This window comes from Monodelphis domestica, chromosome 3 (genome assembly GCF_027887165.1).
Source record: "Monodelphis domestica isolate mMonDom1 chromosome 3, mMonDom1.pri, whole genome shotgun sequence".
In the NCBI taxonomy this organism is placed as follows: Eukaryota; Metazoa; Chordata; class Mammalia; order Didelphimorphia; family Didelphidae; genus Monodelphis; species Monodelphis domestica.
This window is the reverse complement of record NC_077229.1, coordinates 225,994,748-226,019,378: the sequence shown is the minus strand read 5'-3', so window position 1 is coordinate 226,019,378 and position 24,631 is coordinate 225,994,748. Positions and strand designations below refer to the sequence as shown.

The 24,631-nt window shown below is 34.4% G+C and overlaps 1 protein-coding gene across 5 annotated transcripts in view; it reads left to right on the top strand.

Moving 5' to 3' along the window:
* Positions 1-24,631, top strand: part of ATP9B (ATPase phospholipid transporting 9B (putative)) — a 558,010-nt gene that overhangs the window by 498,026 nt on the left and 35,353 nt on the right. For all 5 annotated transcript variants that reach the window (XM_056823547.1, XM_056823546.1, XM_056823545.1 and 2 more), the window contains 6 exons: positions 5,112-5,210; positions 7,159-7,248; positions 13,982-14,126; positions 14,438-14,502; positions 15,164-15,319; positions 15,556-15,620. In XM_056823547.1, coding sequence (XP_056679525.1) covers positions 5,112-5,210; positions 7,159-7,248; positions 13,982-14,126; positions 14,438-14,502; positions 15,164-15,319; positions 15,556-15,620 — 620 coding nt within the window. The remainder of the gene's footprint in view (positions 1-5,111; positions 5,211-7,158; positions 7,249-13,981; positions 14,127-14,437; positions 14,503-15,163; positions 15,320-15,555; positions 15,621-24,631) is intronic.

Sequence of the window (24,631 nt, the reverse complement as noted above, 5' to 3'; positions counted from 1 at the left end):
AAAAATTCAAAAATATAGCTTATAATCATTGACACAGTGTCAGCTAAGAAAATATAGAATGCAAGGCTTTCTCACCAAAAATGAGATTCATTTCCCCTTCATATCTGGCCATAATCCACTGTGAATTTCACAAGGTTTTTTTTTTTTTTTATAAAGAACAGTAGTACAAATATGTGGTATCAATATCCCCAAAATTCCCAATAGCCCAGTTAATTACAATAGCAAAAAAAAAACCCCACTATAATTTTTACATGAGTTGCTGTATGGCATTTAAAGAAAATGGATACTTGTCACAAGTTTTTACAGACATAGCAAATCTTTCAACCTTGGTAAACATATTTTTAAACAAAGTAAAACTTATTTTGGGTTTAGAAAATCATCAACAAATCTAGATATCATTCTGGTGGAAGTTAAGTAGTGAGCTGAAGAGTTATAAATGAGAGGTGCTCCTTTTTTGGAGGCTTCTGGGGGTACAAATGCCCAGGGATTAACTACTCAACTTCCATTTACATTTTTAGAAATGCAGGAAGGTTGGGGGTTATAATTGTATTTCAATTCAACTACTAGAATGGGTCTTTACCTTGTATTAGGGGCAGGCAAAAATGACCAGAGACTGTTAAAAAAAATTCTAAAAATCATGTCTAAAGAACCCTTAAAATCAATTTGAGATATTTAGCTCATTAAATTTTCCAAAGGTTGTTATAGCAATTTTTCTGATGGAGTCCATCTATCCTCTATGTGACAATTTACAAAGTCAAAAATAGAAAAGCTGTTTTTATATGGGCTTATTCAATATTTGTTCAGTATAGTTATAGGGGAAAAGCAACAGAATTTAACAGTAGTTAAAATTCAGTACATTAAAATGATTCAGTGTAACAGAATAGTACGGAATGCAGTAATATATGAACTTAAAATCACAAAGTTAAATCTTAAAACAATCAGCAAAATGCAATATAATACAGAGATTTTTATGAAACATTGGAGTCTGAAATGCCTTAAAAATATAACCTCCAGTCTCCTTAAAGTTCCTTGGGTTTTTATCCATTTAGATGCCTATGGTCAGAAAGCAGATTGGTAATGGTTAGGCAGTGGGGTTTAAATGACCCCAATTGACTTGCCCAGGGTCTATGTGAAGTGTCTGAGGCCATATCCGAACCCAGGACCTCCCATCTCTGGGTCTGGCTCTCAATCCACTGAGCTAACCAGTTGTCCCTATAGTGAGGAATCTCAAATTTGGTTAAAGAGGGAGCTTATGTTTGCCCCTGGATCACATGATCACATGTAAATGAAAGAATCAATATAGTTAAAAGATATCCTTTTAAAGTAGCCATGCTTTAAGTTCCTGTTTGGAAAAGTCTCTTCCTTCTTTCCCTTTCTTTCTCCCCTCCTGTGATCCCCTGCCCCCAGTCCACGGAGGCTAATCATAGTCTAAGGGAGGGCCTGGGGCAATGAGCGGGTCTGCTCCAAGGCTAGAGTTTTCTGGGTGGGCAGGTCACTAGGTGATCAAGATCTGGGTCAAACAGTTCCAGATACTAGGAGACAGAAGCAGGCAGAAACAGAGCCAAGCCTGACAGGTGGGAAGGGCTCAAGAAAGTCAGAAGCGGATGGCTGCAGGTCAGAGCTGATCAAGATGGTTTTCAAAAAAAGCATCTTAGGGGGCAGCTGCGTAGCACAGTGGATTGAGAGTCCAGCCTAGAGATGGAAGGTCCTAGGTTCAAATCTGGCCTCAGACACTTCCCAGCTGTGTGACCCTGGGCAAGTCACTTGACCCCCATTTCCTCTGCCTTGGAGCCAATACACAGTATTGACTCCAAGAGGGAAGGTAAGGGTTTAAAAAAAAAAAGCATCTTGGGGAAACGTGGCTTAACAAAAAAACAAACTAGGCACTAGCTATTAAAGGCTGAACTAAAGAACAGAAGATTGAGGGTATTTCGTTTTTCGAAGTGGTTCGCCAAAACTGTAGCAGTTAAAATTAGTTTTTTCTGCTAGAAGTATTATATTTTTAGAGGTCTATAAAAGATTAAGAATTAAAGAAAATACAAAATAAGAAAGCACGCACCTAGAAGGGCTGATCACTTACACTACATCATGAGAGACATGTGTCCCTGGAAGCTCAAGAAAGAAGAGAGAGCGAGAAGAAGGCGGAGTCCATTTTAAAAACCCCTCTCTCCTTGTGGCCCAGGTGATGACCTCACCTGAGATTATGGGGAACTCTGGGAGCTACCAAAGACTCCTGGGAATTGAAGTCTGGGATTCAAATCTCCATTTTAAAAGTGGGGAGGAGCATCTCAAAGTGAAAACAAATATGTATTGAGTGCCCATTAAATGCCCATTGTGTTAAGCATTTTACAATATATGCACCCTTTCTCCAATTGTATCTTCATCAACTCTAATTGATTTAATGATCATCTTGATGCATATGACTCAAGATCTATATAGGTGTTTCACAGGCTTTCCTGGTCTGCAATTACCTGTTGAACATTTCAATCTAAGTGTTCCATAAACATCTCAAAAATAATAAGTAAAAAAAAATTCATTACCTTTTCCCAAAATCTTCGACCTCAGTTAAATGTCTCTATTTCTGTTGAGTGCATCACAATGCTTCTATCTGGTTCACATCTTTAGTGTCTTCTTTTATTCTTTATTCTTCCTCACCTCCTATACCTACTCAACAAATCTTGCCATTTCTCCCTCCATGATATCTCTCAATTCTTTACCCCTCTCACTTTCCATATACCTACCAACATCTAGTCCATAGTCATCCTTCCTGTTTTTCCATTGTGATTTTCCTTAAGCATGGATCTAACTAACCATGTTACTCCCCATCTCAGTCCTTCCCATTCACCCCACAATAAAATAGGAACTCTTCTGTTCGACATTTAAAGCCCTTCACAGCCTGACCCAAATCTTTCCAGTCTCATAAATTAATTTTCTATCTGCACTTTACAGCCGAAACAGATTTGGCTTGTGCATTCCCTCTCCTACCTCCTAACCTTTGCACTGTCTCCCCTTAACCCTACTGTACCTTCATGCATGGGATGTATTCCCTCCTCTTCTCTGCCTCTTAGAATCTCTTTCATTAGAACTTAGCTTAAGTACCACCTTTTATAGGAAACCTTTACTAGTCCATCCTGTTGCTGGTGTCTTCCCTCTTCCCAAACTATTTTGTTCTATTGATATTTATTTACTTGTTTCACCCTAATAAACTATAATTTTCTGGCAGGAACTATTTTACTCATGTTTTTATATCCTGAGCACATTTCCTGACATACATGTGCTTAATAAATGGTTGGTTGGTTGATTGATTGAGCAGGTAAAGAATTTTTTTAGACTGGGTCACATTGGCCTGTTTGTCATTATCATGGAAGGAAGCAAAAGAAAGGCAGACTGAAAATGAGGGGAAAAGGAAAAGATCACTTACTGAAGTTCCCAGAAGTCCCAGGAGTATAAGCAATTTGGGCTTAAGTATATTATAATATATTGCATATTAGTTCATGTCTGCATTTATTGACTGACACAGCCCTCATCCTTGATGCTATTTACATGGTTCTTGTCCTCAAGGAACTGCTGCCCCAGGGAAAAAAATAGAACAAACACACTAAAAACCAAAGAACACTAAACTAAATGCTTTTTAAAAAAATTCATAGATAAGTCACATCTATGATATCAGATTAATTAAACAGGTGGTGACTGCCATGAAAAATTAATAGCTACAAATAACTTTAGAAGAGGAATATGGGCAAAATATGTTACCATGCCAAAAACTGTTAGAGATGCTAAAAATACAAAATGAAAAAAAGACAGTCCCTGCCATGAAAAAGTCTATGTAGTCTATGGGGACAAAAAATAATAATTATACACAGAGAGAGTATGTACAAAATAAATACATGGTCTAGGAGCTAGGAACTCAGGAAAGGTTTCATGGTAGCAAATGGCTCTTGAGTCTTGAAAGGATGAAGGAAATAATATGCATAAAATAAATTAAATTCAAATATATATGAAGTAATTTCTTGAAGCCAGATTATAAAGTTATGATTGGTGAATTAGAGGTGAGACAATGAAGGCAATGAAGATAGACAATTTTGTCATCATCATTATTGTTATTTGTCTAGGACTTGGCCATTACAGAAGAGAATAATAGCTTGGAGGAATGGTAGAAGTAAGTGAAAGTTTTTAAAGGGAAGATATGGATGTATTTGTAAACAGTAGAAAAAGGAGTTGTCAGTGCCTCTTTCCACATAAAGAGAAACTGGAAATTAAACATAGTGGAAATGAATGAAGAAGAATGATTTTTTTTACGAGAGTATATCATATAGCCATGTTAATATATTGCATTTCTGATATCTGAAGTCCATTATTTCAGAGTTCAGAGAGAGTCTTTAGCAGGTGTGCTGCAGAGTGACAGATTTGGGGGCTAAAATTACTCTCAAAAGACCAACTTTCAGAGGAGCTATAATCTATATGAGTGGAGGGTCTCTGACACCTGTGAAATTAAAGATACTTGAAGTATTCAAGAAAGCATGTCGAAATCCAAGTTCTGTACAATTTTACTAATTTTGACTGCATATAGGCATGTACAAATTAGCAGGAGGAATTAAAGGAGGTTTATTGTTTCCGATAATCAGTAATAATAATTTCTAGATTATTCTGAGGCTGTTTATTTGTGGTGCAATATTTCTAGCTAGTCGTTATTGATTCACCAGAAAGGTGACTTTGTAGGCAGGTTGCTTAATTACTGGGGCATCAGTTTCCTCTTTTGTAAAAATGGTTTAATCTCTGTGAAATTCCAGCTTTAAAATTCTTTGAGTCTGTGATTACAATGTTTTGTTTGAATGGTCATGTATTTAGGTAGGTATTTTTTTTTAACCTCTAAGGAAAAAAATGTGCCTTCTCACATTAGAATCCATTGTGAAGAAATCAAATATATATAAAGCACTTTGTAAACATGTAAGCTATTGTTTGTTTTAAACCTAATTACTCACCTTCTTCCATCTTTTCATTAGTATGGCAAAAACATTCCCCTTCCTTTGTCTTCCATTTTAAACTAGGCTGGCAAATAATGAAACTGGTTTAAAATTCTTTAATTTCATCAAGTTTAAATTGTTTTCTAGATATGGATGCTAACAGGAGACAAATTGGAAACAGCAACCTGCATTGCCAAAAGCTCTCATTTGGTATCTAGAACCCAAGATATTCATATTTTCAGGCCTGTAAGTATATTTCAAAATAATTTGAATTAGATCTTTTATCTCAAGTGAAATTATACCATGTTGTTCTGTAAGAATACATAAGTAGTAATTTATTGATCATTAATTTTCTAATTGGAGGAGAATATCCATTAACTACCATTTTTACTATTTAATTTATAAAAATCTTTAGAAGAATCTATATTGATTCAAGGTAGATTTTTTGATAATTGAGTATTTTCAATGATACTACAAAAGCTGCTTTTTCAACAGTGGCCCAAATACAAAATAGGAACACTTTTAATCTACCATTTTCAAATTAAAGTATTTTTCTTAATTGTCTCTTAAACAAAATTAGTAGAGGCAAATTGAATTTATGTGTATACTGTATTATTAGTTATGACTAAATTTAATTCAAACAAAAAATAAAGATTTCTTGGGTCTTGATTGATGGTGGGTGAACAGACATTATATGTCTGTGTCTGTTCTAAATGAACCACTTGCACCTACAGAAATAATTATTTGAATATAATTTACATGTAAATGTAGTTTGTTGTGAAGCATCAGAATAGCAAATTAGGCCCTGAAGACTACTATTTGCAATTAAATTATTAATGCTTCTGATAAAACTTGAGATCAATTTTTGTTGACTTTTCAGTGTTATAGCACCACAAATTGTTTTCCAGATCTATCTGTTTTGATTTCATCTTTTTTCCCCATTGATATTTTCAGAATTATGGTGATATATATGAACTAGAATTATTACTTTGGAATACATGAAGTTTAAAATTTTGCTAGAAATTCACAATTTATTCTTGTGTCACTCATACATAGTGTTTATTCTGACCTAAAAGAAAAAAATGAAACTAATTTATAATTTATAATACTGGTTAACTGAAATATTCTACAATGTTGTTTTACGTAAAAGATTTAATAAAATTCAAGATTATAACCTAGATATTCAATTCTATTTTGAATTACTAAATCAAATATAGACAGTACTATATCTTTCTATCTGAATTTTTTAAACGAAGCCAAGCCCAAGGTTGAAATGAAGAAATAGTTTAATGGAAATGATGTCACTCTTGATCCATTCTATAGATCAAGTGACACTTCATGAATTCTGACATCATTTCCATAAAATAACTAATAGAACTTCACTGGAGAAAGTACTGCATGAGTCGAATAATCTTTATTGTGGTCATATCTTTAAAAGCATATTATAGAGAGTGCTGGCCTCAGAGCCAAGATATCCTAGGTTCAAGTCTCACATCTGTTACATATCATGTGTATAACCATGGGCAAGTCACTTAAACCTTCAATGCTTTAGGCAACTCTCCATCATTTCAACCTGCAAAGTAATAGAGAGTCATAGACCTGGCCCCTATTAGAGGCAGGTAGATAGCACAATAGATAGAATACTGAACTTGGAGTCAGGAAGAACTAACTTCAAATATGACCTCAGAAAATGACTAGCTGTCTGAACCAAGGTAAATCATTTGACCTTTATTTTCCTCCATTTCCTTGCCTATAAATGGGTAGAATAGCATCTTCCTCCTAAAATTGTTGTGAGAATCAAATGAGATAATAATTTTATAACACTTAATCCAGCCAGGTACTATGTAAGTTTTATTCCTTTCTACTTTCCCTATCTGTCTTAAGGTAATACCGTGGCAAATACTAGAGAACAGCACATGAAGAGTGTTTAATACAATTCTCAGTCATTTCATCTCAATTTTATGAAACTTTGGAATTTCTAGTATAGGAAAAACACTAAACAAGTCTGTAAGTTTAAATACATAAGTTTCTATGAGAACTATTCTATAATTTCACTTTTAATATCTATATCATTCATTGTCCTTTTGAATAACTTAATATTTTAAGTATTTTGTTACAGTTGTAACATAAACAAATTGACTATGCCATTATTTTAGATTAAATCTTTTTTTATAAATCATTTTCTCAAATTAAGGTAACTAATCGGGGAGAGGCTCACTTGGAGTTGAATGCCTTTAGAAGAAAGCATGACTGTGCCTTAGTCATAGCTGGAGACTCTTTAGAGGTAAGGCAGAACTAAATTAATGTAATAACCTCCTTTTTTTACTGAGAATTTTGGGATTCAAATAAATCCAGTAGCTTAAGTATTTAGTTTTCAAAACTTAATAATCTCAAAGAAAAGCAGCCTGGTATAGTAGATGAAGAGCTGGCCTCTAAATCAAAAAGATGACTTCAAATTCCACCTCTGACATGTATCTCAACTTATCAGTATTCTCAGTAATACTCGTAAGTCTCAAAGTTGCAGAGAAGTTGCAGCATAGGTTCTGAAGTGGGTCACAAGGGCAGCTGCCACATTTCCTCTCTGGGTTCTTGGAGTATCCCTCAGAGGTGATTTTCAAGTGCTATAGCCAATTCACCCCATCCGGACATGTCTTACCTTGATTTTTATCAATATCATCAGTTGTTTAGCTAGACTTATTTTGCCTTTAGATGGATATGGTTTTTGATGGTAGAGTCCAAATGAAATAGTTCCCCAAAGGCTATGACATAGTCTCCCATGAATCCATGCCAAGTCCAGAGGAAATTGGGCTCAACCTGAGTATACACAGCAGAGGAGGTAACCCAGTAACCCACAGCACCTGCCTGCAGGAGATGCCTTCTCCATGGGATAGTCACTAAGTTCCTCCTAGGTATGACATCACTTCTCTGCTTGGGTTCTTCTCAAGCCTCAAATCTGTTTTCCTCCTTGTGCCCAACCTGTGCCCTCCATCCTCCACTCCTGAAGCCATTACCTAGACACTTAGACCTCCCCAGATCTGAGGAAAGGCCTAAAACCCTCAGGCCTTCTAAATTTCAGTCTCCCCTCCTCACAGTGCAGGGGATTAGGGAAGAGATGGAGACCAGGGCTGAAGTAAAGGCTCTCTGTTCTCTTCCCCCTCCCAGTGGGGTGAGGGACTTGCCACTGATACCACTAAAGTGCTTGATACTCAGCTCCTTGATTCTTGGTTTTACACAAGCTCTGATCCAGTGGCCTCCCCACCAGTCCTAACAGATTTCCTATAATTGAAATGTCTTGATCAAATGAAGATATTCAGGCCATATTGACACTTGTAGTTGATTCATTTGAGATGTAAAAAAGTACTGGGGTACATCTGGTAAGTTACTTTAAGTGAAGGAAATTGATAGTATTGATCCACTCAATCAAACACCAACCTTGCAAAAGTGCTGACCTGAACTAGCAGGAGTTTCCTATACCCATGAAATCACAGTTCCTATTCCTTTTAGTAGCATGTATCTAAATACAATGAGTATCTAAATAACTATAGAGTAGCACACTAGGATATTTTAAATTTTACTTCCAGTTAGTTAACCTGGAGCCTATTTTTTAAAATCTAACCTAATTTATTTCAAGTTATATTTGTCTGTGTGCCCTTTGCTAACATATATCAGCTGTCAGATCACTATTCAGAGTTTTTTTCTCAATATATGAGGATAACAAAACACCCTGACCTCTACTCTCCCCACAACCCTTGAAATAATATTCTTAATCAAAAGAGAATCTCATCTTTGGAGACCGGTTGCTAGGCCAAGCAGATAGCCAAAATAATCTACACTCAAGCAGTATTTTCATAGACACATTATATGATCTATCCCATGCATTGACATAGATTTCAGTCTGGTAGCTGAACAAGTAATAAACCTTTTTTTACTTAACTATACTGTCTCTGGACACTGATTTTTAATTTAACTAAAATGGATACATTTCCCCAATGGAGCTCTGGCTATCCAACTATCCATAAGAACTAAGAAGATGGGGATTTTAATGCATCTAAGTACTACAGTTAAAATAAAAGTTATATCATTCCTTAATATAAACACATTCTCTATCTCTCTCATCCTCTCTCTCCCCTCCTTCCTCCCCTTTTCTCTCCCCAATGGGATAATTTCTACAGCTTTACAACTGCCTTCTTTTACCCAATACGCTTCCAGCCTCCCCACAATATATCTTGAGATATACTCTTGTTTTCAGTCTTGGTCATATTAGCCAACACTTAATGTATGTATAACCTTTTTGTTAGGTAGGGCAGTCCACTCTTCATTACTTGTTACATCTTCTTACAAACTACATCCTTACAATAGATTATTCACAAACTTATAAGCCTGAATGTGTTCCTTTTATTGTTCATGTATATATTATTATATTTATATCAATTTAATAAGCTGCAGGTTTCATTAATAAGTAAAATTTTAGCAGCACTTCCTTTGGTCTACATTACCAATATGGGATGAGACAGTTTCCTAGAGGATAGTAATTACCTCATACCCTAAGAGTATCTGCCCCTCAAATTAGAGGTCAGATGCCCCCAATCAATGTGCTTCTAATGTGCATTCTCATTAGAAGCCACAACTAACTTTTTTAAAAAAATAATTAATTTACTTGTCAAATTAAAATTTCCAGATATCCCCCTCTCCTCCCCACATTACAGAAGGAGTCATTTGACCAAAAAAAGATATATGTACATACAAAAAATTATGTTTTTCTTGTTTCTGTTTATTAGTTCTTTCTCTCGAGCTGAACATATACAAGCCATTCTTTTTTTTTTTTAAACCCTTACCTTCCATCTTAGAATCAATACTGCATATTGGTTCTAAGGCAGAAGAGTAGTAAGGGTTAGGCAATGGGGGTCAAGTGACTTGCCCAGGGTCACACAGCTAGAAAGTGTCTGAGGTTAGATTTGAACCCAGGACCTCCTGTCTCTGAGCCTGGATCTCAATCCACTGAGCCACTCAGCTGTCCCCATATACAAGTCATTCTTTAAACTATTTCTGTTGCTGTATTCAGTGTTTCTAACTTCTACTTGTTTTACTCTTCAAAATTTCCATTGTTATTTTTTTTAATTAGCTTGCTCCTCATTTCTATGGCACAGTAATATCCCCTCTCAATCATATGCCACAAGTTGTTTAGCCATTTCCAAATTGATAGACATCCTCTCAATTTCTAGTTCCTTGCCATCACAAAGAGAGTGTCTATAAATATTTTAGAACATATAGGTTCTTTTCCTTTTTTCCTGATCAATTTAATCACGAAATAGTGAATTCTTATCCCAAAAGCTTAATCTTAACATTTGTCAAACACAAGGTTACTATATAATCTTTTACTACTGTTTGTTGTATATCTGTTCTGTTCCACTGATTTACTTTTTTATTTCTTAGCCTGTACCAGATAGTTCTGATAATTACTACTTTCTAATACAGTTTAAAATCTGGTACTGCTAAACCACTTAACTTTGCATTTTTAAAATTAATTCATTTGATATTCTTGACCTTCTCTTCTTCCAAATGAATTTTGTTGTTATTTTTCTAGCTTAATAAAATGTTTTTCTTAGTTCAATTGGAATGTCTTTGAATAAGTAGATTGCTTTAGATAGGATTTTCATTTTAATTCTATTGGCTCTGCCCATCCATGAACAATTAATATTTCTCCAATTATTTAAACCTGACTTTATTTGTATAAAATGTGTTTTGTTATTATGTTGTTGTAATTCCTAGGTTTGTTTTGGCAAGTATACTCCTAGGTATTTTTAAATGGCTTATCTCTCATAAGAGTTTAAATATAAGTTTTGTGCTAAATATGAGTCATAAAGTAATATTGTGGTCACCGATTTTAAAATATTATACCTTAAGTCAAAATGACTTTTACCAACTTTTATTTACAAAGAGATGGAAATAGTGAAAGTATAAATGTAGATAAAGAGACAGATTCCTAACAAGCCTACCAGCCTTTCTCTTGTGAAGTCCGACTCAGACCCAGCAGAGGCTTCCCCAAGTGCATTGTCTCCACATGGATTTCCCAGTAATCCTCAACCAGAAGTCCTGGTGATGTCTTTAGCCAGAGTTCTACCAGTGCAGCCCTCTCCAAAGCCAAGGCAGGAATCTCAGCCACACATCCAGCAAGCTAACGCAGGATCCAGGGAAAAAGTCTCCTCCAAGCCAAGGCAGCAATTTCAGCCACTCACTCTAAACACCAGGAAGGAATGATCCCTAGACCACACTGGTCTTTTCTTTTATGCTCCTCTTTTCCACTTCACTTCCTGTCACTTCTTGTCAATACCCCTTCTTCACAGAAACTAATATCAGTCTTTCAATTTGCCTAATACTGCTGGGGGGAAGGAGAGGGGACAGTGGCCTTTGGAGGTGTGAGCTTACTCTAGTAAGTGACTTGTGAACTCTCCTACTTAATGGTTAGTAGGGGACTTTAAGTTTTTGATTTGATTAGCTAAAAATAGGCAAGAGGAGAGTTAATCCTATTTTCACACTCTTACTATCTCTTATAGGACTTTGTTAGTGGAATATAGAAATACTGTTTATTTCATGTGGGTTCATCTATCCTTCTACTTTGCTAAAATTACTAATATTTTCAACTAATTTTTCAGTTGAATCTCTAGGATTTTCTATATATACTATCATAGTGTCTGGGGAAAGGGATAGTTTTATTACCTCCTTGCCTATTCTGATTCCTTCCATTTCTTTTTCTTCCCTTATTGCTATTACTAGCATTTCTAGTATAGTATAAAGTAATATTGGTTATAATGAGCATCCTTGTTTTACTTTTGATCTTATTGGGAAGGCTTCTAACTTATCCCTCTTTTAGTTATATTTGCTGATTGTTTTAGGTATATACCTTATCAGTCTAAGGAAAAATCCATTTATACCTATGTTTTCAGGTTTTTTGAAATAGGATGAATAGCATCATATTTTGTCTGAAGCTTTTTTGTATGTATTAATATAATCATATGATTTCTATTAATTTTGTTGTTTACATAATCAATTATGTGGATATTTTTCCTTACATTAAACCATCCCTGCATACATGGTATAAATCCTATTTTATCATCATGTATAATTTTTGTGATATAGTCTTGTAATCTCCTGACTAACTTTATTTTGGATTTTTGCATCAATATGCATTAATGAAATTGGCCTAAAATTTCCTTTCTGTTTTTGCTCTTCCTGATTTAGGTATCAGCACCATATTTGTTTAATAAAAGGAATTTGGCAAGATGCTTTTTTTTTTACCAATTGTTCTCAATCACTTATTTAATATTAGAATTAGTTTATCTTTAAGTGTTTGGTAGAATTCCAAATTGTAACTCTATCTGGTCCTGATGCTTTTTTTCTCAGGAAGTTTATTTGTGGCCTGTTCAATTTCTTTTTCTGCACTAGGCTTATTTAGATATTCTATTTTCACCTCTATTTTCTACTATCTTCCCATGTTTACTAACATGGCATAGTAAAATTAACAACTACAGAACATTCCCCACCCATAAACATGAGAAACACTCTTCAACAAATATTCACTTGTCAGTGGAAGAAGTAAACACAAACTTCAAGTATAGTGGCAGCAAGACTCGTTCAGCAAATATATGCAACAAAGTCACTCACTACTTGAACTGCAGGACCTTGATGTCTTTTTTTCTCCTCATGGAGTTCTCATAAAGCTTTCCTTTTTGGTGCCATCTCTGTTGGGAAGGTTCCAAAGCTGAGCCTCAGAATATGCTTCTATCTGAAATCCAGTTCTCTCTTCCCTGGGTGCTCTCTCTCTCTCTCTTTCTCTCTCTCAGTCAGTCAGGTTGAGCTCTTTAATGCTTCCAGGTGTGTACTATCAGTTATCATCCCAAACAATGACCTTACCCTTTGTATCTCAGTCAGAGAAAATTGTCCACTCTTCATAAGGAGGAGGTGTTGCTGATATTTAGTCATGCCCAACTTTTGGAAACCCATTTGGAATTTTCTTGGCAAACTTTTTGGAGAGGTTTACCATTTCCTTCAACTCATTTGACTAATGAAGAAGCTAAAGCAAACAGGGTTAAGGGACTTGCCCAGAGTCACACAGCTAGAGTGTGTCTGAGAGCACATTTGAACTCACAAAGGTGAGTCTTTCTGATTCTATACCCAGAACTCTATCCACTGTATCACATAGCTGTGGCTTTATAAAGAGATGGCAAGATGGTAATATTTTGTTAACACATTGTGGAAATATCCTTTAGTATATCCTACATCAGCTGAAGTTAGGGGTAGGAGAAAGTAAGCATCCAGATTCCCCCCACCATTTACTTTTTTTTTTAACCCTTGCCTTCCAGGTCTTAGAATCAATACTATGTTTTGGTTCCAAGGCAGAAATGTGGTATGGGCTAGGCAATGGGGATTAAATGACTTGTCCAGGGTCACATAGCTAGGAAGTGTCTGAGGTCAGATTTGAGGTCAGCTTTGAAATCAGGACCTCCTGGCTCTCAGTCTACTGAGCCACCTAGCTGCCCCTGAACCATTAAAATTCTATTCATTCACAGCAGTAGATATTTGTATTTATTTGGAATTTTAGGAGTGGGAGGTTGTTATTGTTTTAGTTTTTCTGGTTCTATGTACTTTTATGTCTCCAACTAAATCTTGAAGACCTAATCTATCCAAGCTCAACTTTCCTTATACATGAATTTTTAAAAATTATATTTAGGCTCACTAGGTTTATATGTCATAGGATATGGTTTGGTAAGTATTTTGGGAGCATGAGTAAGTATACAACTATATCATCTTCACTCTGTAATTCATCTTAATTAAAATATCTATACTTTATCCAGTCACTTTATAAGATAGTTCCAAAAAAGGCAGTTAATTAAGCCTCACATCTGAAAAAGGAAAATAATGTTCCATTGCTTTGTTATATCAACTTAAACAGATCTTTATGTTATTAAAATCATTCTAGAAAAAAACAAAATATAATAAAAAAAATTTTTCTTTTCAAGGTTTGCTTAAAATACTATGAGCATGAACTTGTAGAGCTGGCATGTCAATGCCCTGCAGTGGTCTGCTGTCGCTGCTCACCTACACAGAAAGCACATATTGTTAAATTATTGCAACAACACACAGGCAAACGTACATGTGCAATAGGTAAGTGCTTACAGCTTTATTTGAACAAAATCAAAACCAATAATTGGTCAGGAGATGGCAATAGTAAGTACCATTTGTAATAAAATTCATAAAGTCCCACCTAAAAACTTTTTTGGTGTTATCCCTCAACACTTCATAAGTTGCCCAGACAAAGAGGTACCTTTAAGAGCCATGATCAAAATGGGGTTCAGCCTTCCAATTTCAATCTAATTGTTCATCTGTTTCTGGAAATTAATCATTTGCAGTACTGAGTATAGTTGGAGAGGAGAGAATAGTAATGAGTAGCTAATATAGTTTTTATTTCTTCTTAGGTGATGGTGGAAATGATGTTAGCATGATCCAAGCAGCCGACTGTGGAATTGGAATCGAAGGAAAGGTATTTTCATATGTTCATATCTCCTCTTTGGTGTCTTTAAAAAGCTTGATTTAACAACCTGATTCAGTAGTTTTCTTTCTTTTGAAAAAAACCTAATGTTTTAGTAGTTAGGTTTTTTTTAATGCCTGGTGTTACATCTCTTTCTTTGCTGGCATAAGTTCCATTCTTTGTTTCCTTTTCCCACATCTGCAAAAAGTGACAATTTAGAACTTTGGGAAAGTAATTTTATGTAACCCTATGTGTTTCCTTAGATTACTAGAAATCTGTAATGTTCAAAGAATGCTGTAACTAAACTCTTAAAGAGATACGCAAGAGACCTTCCTTTTAATATGAACATTTAATGCTATTGGACTCTCCAAACATCATTTCTGTGTATATCTGTCCAAACTATTCATAAGGCACCAGTGGACACACACATATGTATTCAAGAAACATATTAAAAATCATCATCTGTTAAATGAGAGAAATGGACTACTTGAATTATAAGCTACTATCTATCTTTAACCGTATATATGAAGTATTTATATAAACATATGTGTATTAAAAATATACTAAAAATTACTGAAATTTACCTATGTGAGTTGTAAAAGTGTTTTTCAAAATGTAGTATTTCCAAATCATATGGCATTTTTAAATGACTTTTCTTTTGTTTTCATTTAAGGAGGGAAAACAAGCTTCTCTGGCAGCAGATTTTTCCATCACACAATTTAAACACATTGGCAGATTGCTAATGGTACATGGCCGAAACAGCTACAAAAGATCAGCAGCACTTGGTCAATTTGTAATGCACAGGGGCCTTATTATTTCCACTATGCAGGTATTTAAGCCTTTTTTGTTTTTGTCATACCCACAGAGGCCTATGGCATTTAAAAAAGATTATAAGTGTTACTATAGAGTATTTGATTGTTCCGTTTTATTTTATTGGATTTTAATTAGATTTTAATAATAAGGCACTTTGAGAAGCCTGCATGAAGAATAATGAAAATGTGAATTACTAAAAACTCATTCGTTGTTTTGGGTTTTTTTTATTATTTATTGTGTTCTCTCTTTAAGGCTGTGTTTTCTTCAGTCTTCTATTTTGCATCTGTTCCTTTGTACCAGGGATTCCTAATGGTAGGGTAAGTTAAATCCAGTATTTACAGTACTTAGTAATATCTTTTATGGGAGAACTTTGTTTTTTTGGGGAAAATATAGTGTTGTTTCTGATTAATTCCTCATATGTTTTCAGAATGGTTAATGTTCCGAATGAATAATACTAATGTGAAAAACTAATATTTTGCTTGAGTGAACTTCAAGATGACACCTGTACATTTGTTCTCCTTGCCAGTGCACTGTTAAATTTTCTCATTAGATTTTCTGTTTTCATGGGGAAGCCATAATTTGTGTCAGGAACCGTGACGGAGCTGAGATTTTTAAAAAGGGTCCTGTGGCATAATGAAAAGGGGAAGAGCCAAAGGGGTGGGGCCAAAGAAGACATTGTCATCAATAGTAAGTTAAAGAAAGACAGGTCTTACAGCTGCATGACCCTTAGCAAAGCTCTCTGCTCTGCTAGTTGGAGTATTGTTCACTCATGATTGGGTTGAGGTGATAAGATATCTCAACAAAGAAACAAAGAAAATCAAGATTTGGGATAATTCTTTAAAATTGGATGAGACATAACAGATGACAAAATAGATGCCAATATATGCATTGTTTTTAACTTTTACTGAGTCTACATCATAGTCCTCTAGGTATCTGGAAAACTTTTGAAAAAATTGTATTACTAAATAGGGTATACTTGAAAAGAAATTATAAGACTGGATTTGTCTGATTTCATCCCACTACTTTAAAGAGCAGAAATTTAATTTTTTAGGTAAGGCATCTTTTAAAGGTCAAAAATTTAAATGTGAAGAGTTAAAAGATTAAAACTGACATTTGAATCTGATATCATTGAACAAAAACTTAGTTTTTCACTACAGATTCTTTTGTGTCATTGAAAATCACATTGCATATCTACAGTCTTTCTAATGAATCCATTTGTTAAGTGAAATCTCTTTAAGTATATCATGTAAATTAAATAAGCTAAAGACTTGTCATGGGAAACATACATTTCCTTTCAGCTACATTGTGAAAAAGATATGACATCATGAAAGTTCTTTTAAATTAAGACTAGACTATTCTAAATGCCAGTCTAAGTTTCATTCCTGTTTTTCTTTTTCTGACTCCAACTTTAAAAAAAATAATGTTCTGACTTTCAAGAATGCTAAAGTTGAGATTCAAAATAGTCTTTGTTACATAATTTGAAAAAAGCATGACAAAACTGAGATCCAGAAAGGTTGACTCAACCAAATTCATACAAACCCTAAGTGGCAAAGACAAAATTTGAACTAAGGAACTTTGACTCCAAATTTAGCTTTCTTTCCACTATATTATAATGCCTCTAAAACAAAACAAATATTCTAAATGACTTACTATATTATATCATAACCTATTAAGCAAGCCCAATCATGGCATGTCATTGTTTTAGGAAATATTAATTACTCATATGCCACTAATTAGCATGCATAAGCATCCATGCCAGTTATTAATAATATTCCTTAGGGAAGTTAGGTGGCTTAGTGCATAGAGCCCAGGTCTGGAATCAGAAAGTCCTAGGTACAAATCTAGCCTCAGACACTTCTAGCTGTGTGACCTTGGCCAAGTGACTTAACCCTTATTGCCTAGCCCTTCCTGCCCTCGGAACCAATATTAGTATTGATGATGGTTTCAAAGTAATATTTCTTAGCTTTTCCCTTTTGACTGCAATACTTTTAAGTACCAAGACTTCTTATATGTCAGAATTATAGAGTTTGGAAAGAAAGTTTGGAAAGAACATTAGAAGTCATATAGTCCAACTTGAGACTTCATAGTAATTGCTTCTATGTTATCACAAATTATCAGTCATCCAGCCTTTGCTTTAAAATCTCTTTCAATGAGGAAACCTCCACTTCCCCAGGCAGCCAGTTTTACTTATGGAAACTTGTAATTGCTAGTAATCATTTCTTCCTCTGGGTCCACATCTTTGCTTGTAACTTCTGCCCATTGTGACTGGTTCTACTTCACACGGTAGGTACCTTGCACATAGTAGGTGCTTGACATGCTTGTCACTGGACCCACTGACTCTGGGGACCAAAGAGAACAAACTTACTCCCTCTTCCCTATGACAACCTTATAGATAGTTGAAGACTACTCTCATGTTTTCCCTTGTGCCTTCTTTTCTCTAGGCTAAACATTCCTGTCTGCTTTAACCTCATATAAACAAACTCAGGGCCCTTCTTCCTGGGTGACTTCCTGTGAATATTCTCCTGCTTTTTAATGTGCTTCATAAATCAGTCAGCAAGCATTTGATATAAGCAAGTAGTATGTTAGTATGATAATTAGTTTTAGGGTTCGAAATTCCCCAGAACATGGCTAATCAAAATGCCTGAACACCCTAGTGCAGAGAATAATACAAGAAAACAAAGCCCCAGTTAGAAGAATCTACTACTCACAAGCAACTCCAGCATAGCATACCTCATGGTTCAATTTAACAATTTCAAGAACAAGTTCTGCAAGGGACCAGAAAAAGACCTTCACATATAAAGAAAAGATCATTTGAATAACACGAGACTCTTCTGCCCCTTCCAGAAACCATATGAACAAATAAAATATTTTCCAGAGAGCAAAGGACCTGAGATGCAATATATGGTGACTTGCTCTACAATCCTAAGCCTAACCACTAATGAAAAAAAAAAAGGAGGAGCATTTAGTTAAAAGAGGTGTGGCATTTGAAGGATTCTAAGAAAGAAAAAATGTGCCTGAAGATATTATTTGCCTTTTATATACCCCAGACAACAGAGATGCAAGAAAGTCAAATATACAGCAACCAAATTGCTGGTGGAGGTGTCAACAAATCCAACCATTCTGGAGGACAATTTGGAGCTATATTCAAAAAGCTATAAAACTGTGCATACGCTTTGATCCAGTTATACCACTACTAGGTCTGTATCCCAAAGAGATTTTAAAAGGGGGAAAGGACTTGCTTGTACAAAAATATTTATAGCTGCTCTTTGTGTGGTAGCAAATAATTTGAAATTGAAGAGATCCCATCAATTGAGGAATGGCTGAGCAAAGTGTGGTAATATGATGGTGATGAAATACTGCTGTGCTAAAAGGAATGATGAACAGGGTGATTTCAGAAAGAGCTAGAAAGACTTACATGAACTGAAGCAGAGTGAAATAAGCTGAGCCAAGAGAATGTTGTATACAGTTAATAGCAATATTGTGGAATAATTAAATGTGATAGACTTAGCTATTATTAGCAGTACAGCGATCCAAGAAAATTCTGAGGGACTTATGACAAAGAATGCTGCCCATTTCCAGAGAAAGAAGTGTTGGAGTCAGAATGCAGATCAAAGCATACAATTTTTCAATTGTTTATTTGGGTTTATATTTTGGGAGTTTGGTTTTATAAGATTATTCCCTTACAAAAATGAAAAAAGATACAGCAACCAAGAACAACATTGAAAAATAACAACAGAAAGACCATTAGGAGATTATTTTCTAAATGTACTCAAGGATTCCAAGAGGAAATCAGAAATCAAATAGATATGATGGTAGAGAAACAAGCCAGAATGACACTATCCCTCTTCATGTGAAGTAGTGGGTTTTGTTTGTTTTTTTTTAAGAATGAATTAAAGAATGAGGAGGTGCCTAAAAGCAGAAAGAGGAAGAAGATAAAGGAGAATTTGTGATATGCACATATCAGGTCAGTCACTAACAATGAATGAGAAATACTTCCTGTGGTCCCTCAGGGAAAAGGGAGCCTGTAGGAAAATGAGTGAGGAGGCCAAGGGAGGAACTGAAATGGGTAAATCTGTTGAACCACCCCCAAAAGAAATTTAGACTAGTAAGAAAAGATAAAAATGAAGGGAATGAGGGAAAGAGATCCTTTTTTTAAGGCACAAAAAATTTAAATTGCTAATGAACAAAATAAGTTGAAGATGAAAAATAAGGAGAATTTACTTGACTAAGAGACAAAAAACAAAATGACTAGATAAAAAAGCTAGAGAAAGGAAAGGGCAACAAATAGAACTGCAGGAGAGGCTGAGTCTGAAAAGAAGGGAGCTAAAGTGTAAAGATGCCTTGAAGAAAATGTGCTGAAATAATCGAAGAGAGTAGAACTGTGTTGCTGTGGAATAAGGGGAGAAAAATCTTAATTGGGGAGGGGGAAACACAATGTTAGAGAAAAATGGAGGAAATACAAAATTTACTTATAACTTTTAAATGGGAATGTTAATCTAATAAAATAAAAAGGACAAATTGAATATGAAAACAAAACCCAGGAGTGTGGTGGTAGATTTTTAATAAACAGCTCACTGAGGTGGGGTTTACAAGATACATTTAAAGTTAATCTTTGTTTACATTTTTCCTATCACTTTAAGTCTAGTCTGTCAACCAAACAATAAGTCAAGCTCTGATTTGTAACATTTACCAATCTAAGGTGTAAATGCTTACACAGGAAATTTAACAAGAGACTCCTATGAGTCATTATGAGTTGGTTCCAAATAGCCCTGACAAAATCCCATATTCTATTGTTTATGAGAAACAACCCTCCCCTCTAAAAAAAAAAAAGACATACATAGAAAAAAAATAAGAGACTGAAAAATTTTTTTGCCCTTGAGTGAAATGAATCTCAAAAAATAGGAATTATAATCATGCTGTCAGACAAAGCAAAGATAAATATTCAAAACCTGAAAAGAGATAAACAAGAAAACTACACAAATTCTGAAAGGAACCATAAAAAAACTAACATCATTATTAAACTTATATGCTCTAAATATCTAATTCACAAAGGAAGCATTAACCAGATTACAAGACAGAAAGAAACAGAGTAGTGATAGAAGATTTTGATTTCAGTTTTGGAGAAGTCTAACAGAAAGATTTTTAAAAATTAAAGAATAGCAGAGTACTAGAGAAACTAGTCATAAAAGGAATATAGAACTATGATGTCTTCCACTATTTAAGTGAATATATATTTCTCAGCACTACGTGGAACCTTTACCAAAAACTGACCATGTTTTAAGGCCCAGAGATACTGCTAATAAGTATAAAAACAGCAGAAATAGTAAAGTAAGTACTTTAAAAGAAGAATAAGACTTCCTGTGATCCATAATATCATAAAAATTATAATCACCTCAAAAGATAAATAGATCCAAATGGAGACTTAAAAATGAGAGGACCAGAGAATAAATCATAGAAATAATGATTACATAAAGAAAATTGATCATGATAAACTAAGCTTTCTGGAATGTTGCTAAGGAAGCCCCAAGGGGAAAAGGGAAAGAAGGAGGGGAGTAATTCTATTTGCAAAATAGAAAAAGAAAAGATTAATGAACTGAATATTCATTTTAAAAATTAGAAAGCAAAGTAATAATTGAACCTATAATAAGTATAAAGATGAATATATTAAAATTATTGAAGAAATAGGTAAATTAAAAACCACAAAGAAAAACCATAGAAATATATAAAACTGAAAACTGACTCTTTGAAAAGATTCATAAATTTGTTTAACCTTTAGCCAATAAAGAAGAAGACAGAATATCAAATCAACAATATAGCTAACAATGAAATTGCAACAAATCTGGAAGAAAAAATAATAATCAGAACCTATCATTTTTTTATTTAAACTTTGCTTCTTCCATCATTTCTTGAAATCTTCCTTTGCGTAATTTTGTTTTTCTTTTCCTTTCATTCTTCTTCTGCTCAAGTCTTCACATATTGTTCAAAAACCTGTTTCCTCTCTTTCGTATTAAGAAGTAAATAACATGGATCAAAAACTATCTTGTGCCGTTCCTTTTCCTATGTTGAAAAGGCAGAAACCCCTCTCTCTCGAAGCATATCCTTGAATTGCTTCATTTGGGCCTTCAGAAGGACACTGGCCCTTTCTCAGGCAGCTTTAATTTCAGCTTCCATGGCAGCCTCTTTCTCTAAATAAATGTCTTTATTATCATATTTCGTCCTCTTTTTAGCTTTAATTGGTTCATCTTCATTTGTTTCTTCTATTGATTCTTGCCCTTCTTTAATTGAACTCATAGAAAACTGCCACTTTTGGATGGACAGCATGATTGGAGCTTAGTTCTTGCCTTCTTCCATTCCTTTCTTGTGAGGAGATCCCTGAATAATTTTATAAACATCAGCTCTTCCAATCAGAATATCAGGTCTGTCCCACATAGAGAGACAAACTATGAGGTTTTAAAAGAAAACTCACTCGTTATCAGTCCAAACAACACAACATGGAGTACCAGGAATGAGTATAGTCACTTCTGTCTTTGCTTTCTGGACAGCCTTTTCTTCTTCTGACATCTCTTCTTTGGGCTCCTCCTTGATCTTTTTTATGGACTCTACTTTGAGTTTCTCTTCCTCTGTCTCCATTGGTAGAAGTTCCTCAGGAGGCCTTTTGATTGGCTCTTTAACTATACTACTGAACCTCAGAATTCCAAAGAAATAGAATACCTTAAAAAGCATAAAAGTACAAACTAATAGGAATCCAAATAGATATCTTAAACAATCCAATCTCAAAAAAGGAAATTGAATTAGTTGTGAGGCAGAAAAAAACTGATCCTGGAGCTTAACTGAATTCCATTAAAATGTTAAAAAAGCAATTCGTACCAATACTATACAATCAATAATCAATATGTAATCTAAAATTGAGAAAGAAAACACTCTGCCATTTTATTTTATGAGACAAGTGTATTCTTACTACCTAAAAGGGAATGATGAAACAACAAAAGAAAACAATAGACCAATACCATTAGTGAACATTGATTCAAAATTTTTAAATAAAGTGCTATCAGAGTGCATAAATTCATCCAAGAAATCATTCATCAGGATCAAGTAATATTTATAACAGAAATGCAAAAATCAGACATAGAAAGAACCTTAATATTATCAGAAATATTGGGGGGAAAATGTGAAGGATGGGGGCTTAGCAATACCAGCTCTTAAACTATACTATAAAGAGTTAATCATCAAAACAATATGCCACTGGCTAAGAGATAGAAGACTAGTGGAATGGAATAGACAAAAAGTAAATGACCTCAGCAAGCTAGTGTTTGATAAACCCAAAGATCCCACCTTTTTTGGAGAAGGGCTCACTATTTGACAAAAACTGCTGAGAAAATTGGAAAACAGTATGGGGAAAATTAGGTTTAGATCAACGTCTCACACCCTATAATAAGAAAAAAATTCAAAATGGGTAAATAACAAATATAAATAGTGAAATCAGAAATGAATTCCATGAAATAGTATACCTGTCAGATATGTGGGAAAGGAAGGAATTCAAGACCAAATAAAAGATAGAGAACATTTATAAACTGTAAAATGAATAATTTTGATAATAATAAATTTAAAAGATTTTGTACAACCAAAACCAGTGCAAACAAAATTAGAAAAGAAGCAACAAACTAAGAGAAAATTTTTGTAACAAAATTTTCTGACAGAGGTCATTTCCCAAATATATAAGGAACTAAGTCAAATTTAAAAAAAAAATAAACCCATTTCTCAATTTACAAATGGTCTAGGAATATGAATAGACAATTTTCAGACAAAGAAATCAAAACTATCAATAACCACATGAAAAAGTGTTCTCAATGCCTCCTAATTAGCTAAATACAAATCAAAATAACCTTGAGGTACCATCCCACACCTACAGATTGGCCAATATGACATTAAAGGAAAATAGCATGTTGGAGGGGATATGGCAAAATTGGGACACTAATACATTGCTGATGGATTGTGAATTGATCCAACCATTCTGCAAGGCAATTTGGAATTATGCCCAAAGGACTTTAAAAGAATCCATGCCCTTTGATTCAGCTATATCACTACTAGGTTTGTACTCCAAAGAGATAATGATAAAAATTATTTATAAAAAAATATTTACAGTTGTTCTTTTTGTGGTGGCAAAAAAAATAGAAAATGAAGGAATGTCCATTGATTAGAGAATGGCTGAACAAATTGTGGTATATGATGTTGATCAAATACTACTGTGCTATAAGGAATGATGAATTAATGGATTTCTATAAGAAATGGAAAGACCTCCATGAACTGATACAGAGTGAAGTGAGCACAACCAGGAGAACATTGTACACAGTTACAATTAATTAAATTAAATTAAATACATGAAGTATCTAGGGATCAAACTGCAAAAGCACACAAAATACATGTAAAGATTCAATTACAAAATGCTTCTTAAAATAATAAAAACTTGTTTTATTGAGCTGGAGGAATATTGAGTGCTCATGGTTAGTCTATACCAATGTAATAAAAATGATAATACAGCCAAAGATAATTTATACTTTTAATGTTTTATAACAACTCAATATGATAATAAAATTATTCAAAGATAAAAAGATTCCATATATGGTAAATATTTGAGCTCATCATGAAGCCCTCCCCCCCTTATAATACTGGAGAAATGGAGTAGAGAATAGGACCTTAAAATCAAGGGATTTTAAGATTAAAAGATTTGACTATAAAGCTTAAGATCTTTCTTGACATGTTTGAGTCAAGGTCAGCTGCTTAAAGAGTGAGGGTAAAGGGAGATAGGAGATTTGTTCAGAATGGAACACTATTTCCTATGTGATGTGGTCAAGATAGAATACTATGAGACTATTACCTCCTTCAATCAGTTAATCAGTCAACAGGCATGTATTAACTTCATACTACATACTAGCCTACCTCCCAGCTAATTGAGCCTGTCCATGAAATTGGAAGGTGTCTCATCATCGAATTGTTTAAGGCATTCACATTTGGTCCATGTACCTGGCCTTTTGCAGCATTCTTGCATTTCTTTGAGAATGTCATCCCTAGCACAATATAATTGCAAATATTCTTTGGGAATATTTAACATCCTGTTCCCATTAAGGATCCTGAGATGGTCAGTGTGCTGCATTGAACCCCTGGACTTTATTAACATGAGAAATGATCTTATTCCTCTCATGTTCCATTAGAAAGTCCTGGAGAAAAATTTCAACATCTTTATAAGAAGGTGGGGTTAAGGCACTTCAGAGTACCAGAAACCATATTGAAAAAAATGTCGACGATCTTTTTCACTACTGCTATAGGTTCT